This window comes from Nicotiana sylvestris, chromosome 1, assembly GCF_000393655.2.
Source record: "Nicotiana sylvestris chromosome 1, ASM39365v2, whole genome shotgun sequence".
Lineage (NCBI taxonomy): Eukaryota > Viridiplantae > Streptophyta > Magnoliopsida > Solanales > Solanaceae > Nicotiana > Nicotiana sylvestris.
In genome coordinates this window covers 141,288,986-141,301,712 of record NC_091057.1, presented here as the reverse complement: position 1 = coordinate 141,301,712, position 12,727 = coordinate 141,288,986, and the positions used below count along the sequence as shown (strand labels likewise).

At 38.1% G+C, this 12,727-nt stretch overlaps 1 protein-coding gene across 1 annotated transcript; it reads left to right on the top strand.

Annotated features, from left to right (window-relative positions):
* The first annotated feature begins 2,241 nt into the window (after positions 1–2,241).
* On the top strand, positions 2,242–5,451 carry LOC104235283 (receptor like protein 22-like). Its single transcript, XM_009789002.2, has one exon. It carries the CDS (start codon positions 2,456–2,458, stop codon positions 5,267–5,269), a length of 2,814 nt encoding a protein of 937 aa, XP_009787304.2. The 5' UTR covers positions 2,242–2,455; the 3' UTR covers positions 5,270–5,451.
* Positions 5,452–12,727: the final 7,276 nt, after the last annotated feature.

Below are 12,727 nucleotides of genomic sequence, written 5' to 3'. Positions count from 1 at the left end.
ATAAAGTTTATATATTTTTTGTATATATATACATTCTGTATGTTATATACAAAAAATATACAAATTTTATATGCTTTTTCGGCTACCAGATGTAAATAGTTCCTGATGGGGACTAAAAGTGATAATACCCGCTATATTGTTGTGCTGCTAGAATGAGCAAACCAAAAGTACTACCACTGCCCGAGCGAGACATCTGTATCTCACCTTCAATTTTTAATTTTAATTTGTCAATTATATATGTATTTTCACCAATAATTTTAAGTAGATGTAATGACTACAATCGGGAAATGGACAAATATCAGTATTGGAGATCTCAACAAGTCAATTTTTATATGCTTCAAAGTTATTAACTATACCAGATGGGAAAGATATGTTTCATACATTTTTTAATCTGAATGTACTAATTAGTATTTTAATTTAACTTGACTCTGTTAATTAAGCTCCACGAGGATAATTTTCTTTAGCTGAGCAGTTATGAAAACATTAATCAATCATTTGCCAATTATACAAAAGAGGGAATAACCTTTTCATTTACGATTATTCACATGCTAAAAGTCAATCAAACTACAGCAGCATCCCTGTCTGAAACCGGGTCAATTAGTTCCTGGAATCATGCAGGCAACCGGCTACCAAAGTCTAGAAGGCAAACAGACTAATTAATAATGTAATATTCTAATTGGGAACTATCTTTTCTATAATTAAATCACAAAATAAGAAAGTCTAATCTCCTTTGCTTTTCTTATAAAAAAAGAATAATATTATATTCGCGTTTGTTTATGTCGAAGACAATAACCATGGAGAAATATATATATATATATATATATATAAAAAGATAAAGCTTGATAAATCTTGACATAAATCAACAAGAAGATCTATGAGTCCATACTGATACTATTAAGCATTAACTAAACCAAATTAAGAACTTGACCACTTACCGGTGGAGAGGACGAAAATACAAGTGGAAAAGAACACTGATTCTTTTGAACTCACAGATTAAAAAATGCGATCCAATGTTTGATCAAATTCTGAAACTTGGTAAATGACTCGTGAAAAATGAAGTAGGACTGCCTTTTAACAATAAACTGGAGTATTAGCACAAGACAAGGTAATACCATCAAAATTCAAATTTTAGTCGGCCATATTCATAAATTATAGATATGAAAAAGTTCAGTTGATGTGACATAATTGCTTCATTTCTCTAAATTGGATGTGAGATAATTGGGGCATTTGCATCTAACCCGCTTTTTGTGCCACATTTTAATCTGTGTTCGCTTTGCAAAAAAAAATTGCAAGCGTACGCATAACTTCAGCACACGGGGCTGAAGTAGCAAAGACAATCACACAAAACTTCAGCATTTTAGTAGTCGGGCCTGAAGTTCAGCTCTATAGCTGAAGTTTTTGTTTTGTAACTCGCGAACTTCAGCTCTAGAGCTGAAGTTTTATTTTATAGGTTTTTGTTTAGTAACCGGGAAACTTCAGCTCCAGTTATAAAATAAAAACTTCAGCTCTAGAGCTGAAGTTTTTTGCACATAGGGATTTGCCTTCCTTTTTTTGATTTTTCTTTTTCCCTCACCTTTACGTATGCCATGCAATATCTAGTCTAGTATGCAAACACTGTAAAATTCCTCCCCAGTTCATATTTCGAAAAAATAAGCTACGTAATCTTTATATTAATGTGTGAAAATGTACTGTATTTCCGTGCTTAAGTTAATCCATTGATAATTTAAATAGATGTGCAGTTGAAACAACACGTAAATTCAAGTGACCATAAAATAACAGAGGCTTTGATGAGTTTAAGAAGTAAAAATGAAAAAGAAAAAAGAAAATGAAGGAAGAGAAGGGGAGGAGAAAGAGAGCTGAAGTTTTTTAAGAAGTAGATACAAGTTAAAAATTTTAAAAAAAATGGGTATAGGTCGCCCCAAGATAATCGCTGCATGTCAAATTTAGAGAACCTGTTTCAAGCGTTCTCTATTTCAATACATAACAAACTAAATAGGCCGACACATTGTTTAAGCGGGGCCCATGGATCATGATAGGACGTGTAAATGGCAAATAAGGGTCCCACTATATCAATAACTCTTCACACGTGTTCCTGGTAAGTGGTGTCAGGTGTGCTTATTTTGTCCACTAAAATAGATAAGGAAGAGTATTAAGGCATAAACTGAGATGTTTGGACTTTTCTGTCAAGAAGCTCCTGCGGTTCTCCCTTATTAATAGCAGTTAATACAAGTTAATCATCTTCTTGTACTACTTATATGTCTCTTTCCCACCCTCTTAAAATAGGAAAATAATTTATCTGTAAGCCAAAAGATAATATAGAAGCAGCTAAATAGATAAAAGAATCCACGTTGTTTATTCGCACGAGGATGAGCCCGCATCCTCATGCAAGTTTTTGCTATTTTATACGTTTCAGATCTGCAGAAGCTTCAATTTTCCTTCTCTGTCCAAAGTCAAAATGAGAAGTCAAATGTTTTCTCAGCTTGTCTTGATCCTACTACTTTCCATCTGCTGTAGAATGAATGAAGTAGTGGCAGCTAATTCCGGTAAATGTCTTCAGGATCAGAAGACGTTGCTGCTACAGCTCAGAAATAATCTTACTTATGATTCTGAAATATCCACCAAGCTGGTGAAGTGGAATCAGAGGATTGACTGCTGTCGATGGCAGGGCATCACTTGCAATGGTGCAGGTCAAGTTATCGGTCTTGACCTTACTGATGAATTGTTCTCAGGCAGTATCCATCCGTTAGCAAATCTTAAGTTTCTATCTGTAATCCGTGTTGATGGGAACAATTTATCTGCTCCAATTCCAGAGTTCTTCTTGGACTTATCCAATCTAACTGTCTTGAGTCTAAGATCCTGCAACTTGATAGGAGAAGCGCCTCAGAAGATATTCCAGGTACCAACTCTACAGACTATTGACTTATCACAAAATGAAATGCTTGGAGGTTCTTTACCTGAATTTCCTTCAAACGGATCTCTACAAACTCTGGTTCTAAGCAATACAGGATTCTCAGGAAGTATACCCACGTCCATTGAGAACCTTAGCATATTGGCACATGTTGACCTTAGTTTATGTAATTTTACAGGTCCAATTCCGTCTTCTATGGTAAACCTAACCAAGCTTGTTTATCTGGATTTCGACCGGAATAGCTTCACGGGTTCATTTCCATCTTTTAAGCTGTCCAAAAACCTCAGTTATATTAACTCAGCTGGAAATTATTTGACAGGAATATCATCCGACTGGGAAGGCTTTGAGAATCTTGAAGGACTCGACTTGAGTAACAATTCTATTTCTGGGCACATTCCAGCATCATTGTTTTACCTACCCTCACTTTCAGGTTTAGATCTGTCCATCAACAAATTTTCTGGCCAAATAACTGAACTACAAAATGTGACTTCTCCACTAACAGATCTTGACTTGAGTGCCAACAAATTGGAAGGGCCAATACCTGAGTTTTTCTTTGAGCTGCACGATCTCTTAGATCTTAAACTTTCATCCAACAATTTCAATGGTACTGTGCAATTCAAGAAGTTCACAGAGCTCAATAAGCTTGTAAATCTTGATCTGTCCCACAACAGTTTATCAGTTGACACAAATATAAGTGAATCGGAACTTTCCTTGCTCCCCCAGCTGAACAGTTTAATGATGGGATCATGCAATCTGCAGAATCTCTCCTTCCTCAAGAACCAATCCAGATTGTCTATGTTAGATCTCTCAAACAATAAACTTACTGGTGAAATACCAAACTGGTTGGTGGAGATCAATGATAGACTTCTCCGTTTTCTGAATCTTTCTGTCAATCAATTCACGCATTTTCAAGAACCTTATAGATTTGGACTTCTTAATTTCCTTGATCTGCATTCAAATCTACTCACTGGGGTTATTCCATTACCACCACGTGCAGCTGCTTATATTGACTTCTCCAACAATAACCTTGCTACTATGATACCGCCTGACTTTGGCAATTATCTTGTAACTGCTTGGTTCCTCTCAATTGCAAACAACAAAGTTATTGGCAATATTCCTTCTTCAATCTGCAATGCGCGCTATCTTGAAGTACTTGATTTGTCTAACAATACTTTGAATGGCACAATACCGCCATGTTTAGCAGAAAAGAGCAACACGCTGAAAGTACTGAACCTGAGAAAGAACAATCTCACAGGAAATATACCTCGAGAGTTTTCTCATAATTGTCAATTACAGACCCTTGACCTCAGTCAGAATTACTTAACAGGTGAGCTTCCTCGTTCTTTGTCCAACTGTACAAATCTTAAGCTAATAAATCTGGGAAACAACAAGATCAAGGATACCTTCCCCTGCTGGTTGAGGAACTTATCCAATTTGCGTGTACTTGCATTACGTTTCAATGGTTTCCATGGGGACATTGAGTGCTCTAGAGGGAGTTCCAATTGGACAGCTCTTCAGATAATCGACCTAGCTTCCAATAATTTAGGGGGCATTCTGCCCCCAAATTCATTCTTGGAGCTAAATGCAATGACTGTTGATCCAGCTATAGCGCATTCACGCTTTGATCACTTGTATTTTGAGTCTGTATCGGTTAGGCCAATTTACTATCAGGATACAGTTGGTCTTTTTCTTAAAGGACAAAACGTTACTTTGGAAAAGATCCCTGTTTTCTTCACCTCCATTGACTTTTCAAGTAACAATTTTGTGGGGGACATACCAGAGACAGTTGGAGATCTCAAATCACTTTATCTTCTGAATATTTCTCACAACAATCTCACAGGTCAAATCCCTCCAGCATTTGGAAATCTGAAGCAATTGGGATCACTGGACCTGTCATTCAACAAGTTAGATGGAAATATTCCAGAAAAGCTTGCTAGCCTCACATTTCTTTCCTTCTTAAATTTATCATACAATGAACTGGTTGGAATGATACCACGAAGTACCCAATTTGACACCTTTGCAGAAAGTTTCATCGGAAACAAGGGGCTATGTGGGTTTTTGCTTAACATAACTTGCAAAAATGATTCGGCAGTGGCACCTTCAGAGCCAGAATTTGAGGAGGAGAAACTATTTTCAAGTACGGAGATTTATGTAAGCATTATATTAGGGTTTGTTGTTGGCATCGGGATCACTGTTCTACCACTTTTGTTCTCTAAAAGATGGAACCACTTGTACAACAAACTAGTTGACAGATTGATTTTAAGGATATTTCAGCAGCAAGATCAAGATGGGAGAACTAGTATAAGCATTAGCGAAGCATCTCGGAAGAAGGCAGCGAGGAAATCAAGAGGCAGTCATTAAGTTCACAAGATCATTGCAGAGAAAGGTTTTTTGCTTCTTATTCTATTGCAGTCCTTTTGCTAGAACAAAGACACAGTGTCCTGTTCATTCCTCCATCCTGTAACACTTCCCTGCAGTATGCTCTTACTATAACTTCTAATTGTATCCACCCTGAGTTATCATATTTCCTTACCTCTCACGATTCATCTTTGTTGCTTCTTACATATGATAGCAAAGTAGTTTGCCTACCCATAAGATAAAAGCTACGAGAGAAAATGCAATCATGCTTTATACATTGTAGTTGTAGGCAACGCTCAGTCCATAGTTTAACAACTACTCCGATTACTGACTAAAATGGCTCCTGCACGTTTTTTTCCCTGAAAGTGAATGATTTAGAGGCAGTTTAGAACTAGTATTGCAGCAAGTAGATAAAGAATGTACTGATGGAAATGCATGTAACACTCTCAAAAGTAAACTAAAGCACAGCATTGTCAGAAGCCAAAAAAAGGAAAGTAATATTGCCTCAGGTCAATTTCGAGGAAGCATTTCAACAAGCACCTGCTCGGCATAGACAGGTGAGAGCTGTATTTATGCAACAAGATTCATAATTGAACTCTTAGAATATGGTCTCATTATATTTAAAAAGGCATAAAAGGATAAGTTTCAAATCTCCAGCAACTCACAAAATAAAAGTACTTACATTCATTAAGGCCTTCGAACGCTACTGCTAAGCAGACATTGATGACCCAACTAATATTATGTAGTTCATTATAAAAATGATAATTTTGTGCCGAACTTATCTATGTTTAGGACTATATATGATTTGTGATAATGATAATAAATAGTGTCGATTAATGTTTTGCACATACATGATTAGCAAATTTGTTTGTTTGGTATTATTGAGTATTTTTGATAGATTTTAGAACTTATGGATATAAGTTACGTTTAATGTTTTTTTTAAAAAAAAAGTGAAATACGTTTTGAAATTTTTTGTTGATTTTCATCTTCAAATCAAATTTCATCCAGATCAAATTTTTAAAAATGAATTTGGAAATTTATGGGCAAACGCTAGCTTAGAACTTGAACTGTAAGCTTCGCCCCGTTGGCCTGTATATCGATGGATCAACATGTTTATTAGCTTTGTTGTGCATTGTATTTACTCCTTTTTTTTTAAGGATAAATAGGGGAAGAGACTACAAGGTGGAAATTACTATACTTAGTATGTACTTATTAGAACTTTACATTCAATTACATCCTTCTTCTCTCTAACTTCTCTTCTTCTTATTTTTCACCTCCATTCTTAGAACCATGTCCCTGCACACCATAGACCCTTCCCTAATAGACATAACCATACCTCCAAAATCGCCAGATCCTACAACAGAGGCTAGTGCACCACTTAAGGAGAATTTTTCCTCCTTTAAAGAAAAACTCATCTCCCTAGAACCAATTAATTTTCTGTATGATCAGCAGGTTTCCTCTGCTCCTGTCACTAATGATTGCTATGAGAACACGCCAAATGCTCCTTTCCAGGATGATCCTCCAAACAACGACTAAGCAATTATTCTATCTTCAGAGGAGATGCAAAGGCTTTATGAGCCATAGAAATACTCTCTTATAATCAAATTATTTGGTAAGCGTATTCTCCATCAGTACCTCAAGAAAAAACTCCTTGAACATTGGAAGCCCACAAAACAATTCCCTCTCATTGATTTGGGTGACGATTTCTACATTGTTAAATTCTCCCAAGAAGTCAATATGGCCAAAGCCCTTCACCAAGGTCCTTGGTTCATCAATGGCCACTACTTGTTTGTTAAGAAATGGGTCCCAAATTTCGTGGCCTCTAAGGAGAAACTACAAATCTCAGTTGTTTGGTTAAGACTACCACAGCTCCCTACGGAGTTTTATGATAGCACTATTCTCGCAAGGATTAGCAACAAAATCGGCAAGCTCTTAAAAATAGATGCTTGTACATCCGCTACTTTAAGGGGTAGATACGCTAGGTTATGAGTAGAGCTCCCTCTTGATTACCCAGTCCCTCCATTCATCATTATAGGTTCCCACTGTCACACCTCCTTTTTCCGCCCCCGCGAGGGGCGTAGGAGTTTTTTCCAATTAAAGGACGATCGAAACGGGATTTGTTTATTTATTTCAGAGTCGCCACTTGGGAGATTTTAGGGTGTCCCAAGTCACCAATTTAATCCCGAATCGAGGAAAAGAATGACTCCATATTACAGTCTGCGTACCAGAAATCCGGATAAGGAATTCTGTTAACCCGGGAGAAGGTGTTAGGCATTCCCGAGTTCCGTGGTTCTAGCACGGTCGCTCAACTGTCATATTTGGCTTGATTATCTGATTTAATACATGTTGAACCTATGTGCAAAATTTAACTTTTAACCGTTTTTATCATTTACTGTTATTTTATCAAGAATTGCAACATCGTGGAAACACATCTCGAACCACGTCACAATCAATGTACCAGTGGTTAGAGCTACATTTCAACTCTGTTGAGATTGGGATTTGGGTCACATAAATGTGCACCCGAGTTTAGGAAGATAACATTATTAAATACGCGCCTAAAGTGACTAGCGTATCATTTACTTTGGGTAGGGCCGTGGAATTTTACTAAACGGTCCATCCCGAAGTCTAAGCAATTTTAAAGCAAATATTTACTAAGGGCCCCGCAATTTTGTATTTTTATTTGGCGAGGCTCATCTTATTCTTATTTTTTTTTTGAAAGGAATTTGCAACGTCATGGATACGCATCTCGGACCACGTCACAATCAATGTACCCGTGATTAGAGACGCATTTCGATTCTGTTGAGATTTGGATTTGGGTCACATAAATGTGCACCCGAGTTTAAGAAGGGAAGATTTATTAGAGCGCGTCCTAGAGAGACTAACGTATTGGTATTTTGGGAAAACCGTGAAATTTGCTAAACGGCTCGTCCCGAAGGCTAAATAATTAAAGCCATACATTTTGTGAGGGCCCCGCAATCTACGCGTTTTATTTGGCGAGGCTCGTCTCATTTTTATTTTAAAAGGATATCCTAAAATGACTACATTTTCTCTATTAAATCCGTCTCTGGAATAAAACAATCGGGAAGTACTTTTCAATTACCTACTCGCAAAATGTGATAACCAGTTGATTGGATCGAAAAAGTAGACATGCATATGGCAACCTTGTTCATCGATGGGCATACGTATGAGGTTCAATTAATTATTCCATACACGCTTAACACTTAAAGGCGAAAAGACTGAAACTGACCCTATCTAACTTAGGTGATACCACTACATGTTTCAGGCGACATTTATCCAATAACATGACCTATGCGATTTTTATCTTTTGCGATAATCCAAACTGCCTAGCATGCCTTTGAAATATATATTATCTATTGATGAACCAAGGTGAAACAAACGCGATTACTGCATTGTCATTCTTAACCGACCCTATGTGAAACCATTGTTGGCCGAACATCACTACTACACCATTAGTTTCTTCTTGATTAACATACACCGACAAATTACTAGACCAAACTCTTATAGACTGAAAACTATTCCATTACACAGTTTGGAGGTCAAACTTAACATGTCGGGTATACAGAATGTTCTAAACTGCAAAAAGCAAAAAGATAAAAATCAGTACACTATATTCAGACTGCAATTCTTCTTATACTCTTATTCATGCTCCAAGTTCATCATTACACCATTGAAATTAGAATGTGTACCTGGATGTTGGACAATAAGAACGAGAATGATATCAGCAGCAATCAAACAGACAGCAGTAATACAGCAACAACAAACAACAACAGTATGACCACTAGTTCACGAACAACCAACAGCAGTTTCAACAACGATAAACCCACAGGTGGCCGAGCACCAACCAACAATCCCAGAACATAGTAGTAAACCAGCAGAAAAACCCAGAATATTCAAATGCAATAGTAACAGCAGTTCAATAATCACAACAACTCGACGAATAACCAACAACAGCTTCAATAGCAATAAGACCAGAATCAATCAGCAGCATACAGAAGCCCAGAATACAGTAGTAATCCCACAGGGAAATCAGAATACCCTAATGAGATAGTAACAGCCTAAACCCTTTAAAACTAACAGCTTTATTTCTCTTTGAACACTTAATAATTTTCCAACCTATGCTCTCAATACTCATTGACTTCTCCCCGTTCGAAGACCCCTTTCTTATTCTAAATAAACCTATTTATAAGCAGAAATGGCAGGCTCCAGGCTGCCTTTGATCCCTTCAGCCTTTTCCTGCCCATAACTCCTTTAAACTAATCAAAACTCCCCCAAAGCCCATCCTCTTGACAGCCCCCCTTAGCATGTGTTTTCTGCCCAAAGGTATGGGCAGCCTATAGTATTTAATCAAAATTATGGGTGTCTACTTATTTTAATTGACCTCCCACATGCCATTTAATCTTGTTCCCCATTATTGCCTTAGTTTAAACCTATTATGGTACCCTACTGTCAGCTCAACTTAAACTAATCCTTTTTTGCTCTTTTCAAACCCCCAAACTACCCCTGTTAGCCCCCTAGCTATTACTGTTTTACCCTGAGCTTTGGTAGTCTGAGTTTAAACTTTCTGAAAGTCCAAACTTAAACCACCTTAACTAAGTTCCAGCTAGTGCACTGCAACCATGAATCATTCACAGATAGTGTGAAACACCAGCTAAGCGACAATGGTTCGAAATAATCATATATAGCTATACAAATCAGAATGTTTGATCATTCAATCCTATAAAGCTAATCGACGATGTTTATCTAATCAACTATATTAATCATGATGTAGAATAATCAGTCGATCAAACAAATGACATGAACGGGGCATTAACTGCCTTCAACCATTTTGCACGACATAGGGAATCTATATGACTAACGACATTAATTAACTCGAGCATGTATATCACAAAACGTATTCAAACATACACAGAAGAACAATCGACCACATAAAAGGTCTTACGAAGACGGAGAACAAATTGGAAACTAAATATTCGAAATACCAAACAAGATAACCAAACATGCTGACAAATTGAAACAACATTTTAAACAAAAATAGAAAAGAAGGAGGGGAACTCACTCTGAAAGGCTCAGACACAGACGACCCCAGCTTTGACCGTGTTTGCCCATTTGAGATCGAACAAACTTTAATCGGGGTGTTCTCAACCGAGAACACCTTGATTAAGGTCTATTAGACCCCAACCCTCTATTAAACTGGCCGAATTCCAAGGTTCTTGTGTTCTAGGGTTCGAACCAGTCCGATTTTGGGCTTGAGGATTTGTAGGTAGATTCGGACCAAACCAAACTTGGTTTGGTCACGAGTGAGGCCAGGGTGGTGACTGGTGTGAAACTGGGGTGGGTTGGTGTAGGTCAGGGTTGGGCTCGAACCTTCAATTTAAGATTCGAGATGATGGGGGGTGATTCGAGGCAAGGGGGTAGCAGATCCGTGTTCGGGGTGGTGAGGTGCATCAGGGGTGTTATTTTGGTGGTCACCGGCGCCGGGGTCGCCGGGTTCAGGGCGAGAGTGTATGGGGGCGGCTAGGGTTTGGAACGGGGGTTTGGGTTTGTGTTTGGAACGATGGTGTACAGTGGTGAAGGGTGGGGTTTGGTTTGGGGGCGTGGGGTGTGCTGGGGAGCTTATATACGGAGGGGGTGGCTTGATCCTGGCCGTTGGACAGAGAGTGATCAATGGCCAGGATCCCTTGGCTAATGTAGAATGATGTTGTTCCACTTAAGAGGGGATCAGGTTGGTCCGGGGTTAAATGGATCGGGCATATGGGGATGTTCTAAGGCCGTTGGATGGGGTTGGGTTAACGGTTGAGATCAGATGGCCCTATACGGCGTCGTTTGGGTAAGTGAATGGCCTGATCTGGGCCGTTCATTTGAATCAATCGATGGCTCAGAATGGGGATGCTAATACGGCGTCGTTTGGGGCCGTGCCTGGGCAGCCTGGGTTTGGACTGGATCCATGTGGTTGGATTGGGCCTGAAAATTTGGTTCTACCTGGCCCAAACCAGGTTTCCATTGATATTTTACCCATTTAGGATTACCAAAATTAAACAAAAATCTAAAAAAAAATTGTAGAATCAATAATAAAATCACACACATATTATTTAACACCTATAATAATTAGCACATAAATTTAAATAAAATCACTCAATGACAAGAAACATACATGCATATATTATTTGATTTTCTTTTAACCAAATTATGGTTAATTAATTTCTGAATGTACCATTAATTCCTAAATGCATGCAACATGTATTTTTGTATTTTCAACTATTGCAAGGTGAGTGTTTACGGACAGAACAATTATCAAAATGTCGCGCATATTCTCAAAATTGTACCCGAAGGTAACTTGTTTTATTATTTTTTTATTTATATATATATATATTTTTTATATATATTTTCGATTTCTTTTGGAGTAGTTTTCCGTGAAGCAAAAATCATGTGCTCACACCCACAAACAACCAATACTTTATGAAGGTGAAAATTTTCTGTGCAAGGGTTGTGGTAGATTAGGACACACTAAATCTAAGTGTAACAATGTCCGCACGACCCCCCTACTAACATTATCTCTCCTAATCCTCTGATCCACTCCCAATCATTATCGAGGAGGACCAATAGAAGGTAGTTTCCTTCTCCAAACAAAGATCTCATCCCAGTAAAGGCAACCCTCATCCCAAAATCCCTACTAAGAAATTTGATTATTATGAAAACGTTAGTACCAAGGCTAAAACATCCAATGCTAATACTGGGAAGTCTACCAACACCCAAAACTTCAAATACAGAGGAAAATCTTCTTCTAATACAAACCCTTCTCCTACCTCTAAAAATCCTGTATTATGCAATGATAATAAATTCGACCTCCTTGACACGGTGGATGACAACACTCTGACACAAACCGTTACCAATAATAAAATTGGAATAAACCAGAAGAGACAAAACCGCTCTTCGACATTCTCTATGCAAAATCCATTTTGCATGGATGATAGCTCTAGCCACGTGGCAAAAAATAATATAGTAATTTGCCCTCTCAGCCACTTGGCTTCCCCTAATGCCTCCAAATCACCTACCACCTATGGTTTTAAGGACAAACCTCTGGTGAGTAATGCCATGCAAACTAATCTCTCCACTCCTCAACAAATGTGAGTCGACCTCTCTTCTCTCCAAAATGATAAAAACCCTACGCTATCCCAATCGGACTCCATGCAAGTGGATACAATATCTTCCTTATCTATCAACCACGATACTATTACTCAAGTACCTCTCAATTATTCAAATTTCCATCACTCCTCACATCCTTATAATGCCTCGTCTACCACTCCTCCTTCAAAGCAGGACAAACCTCTTCAGAATACCACGCACAAATCACCCTCAAATGGACAATCTCCCTTCACTCCCACCCCACAACAATCCTCTCATCTACTATACCACCCCACTACCAATGAATCATCAACCCCA

What these genes read in the sequence shown, in the direction of transcription:
- LOC104235283 (XM_009789002.2), top strand. Translation starts at nt 2,456, where the DNA reads ATGAGAAGTCAAATGTTTTCTCAGCTTGTCTTGATCCTACTACTTTCC.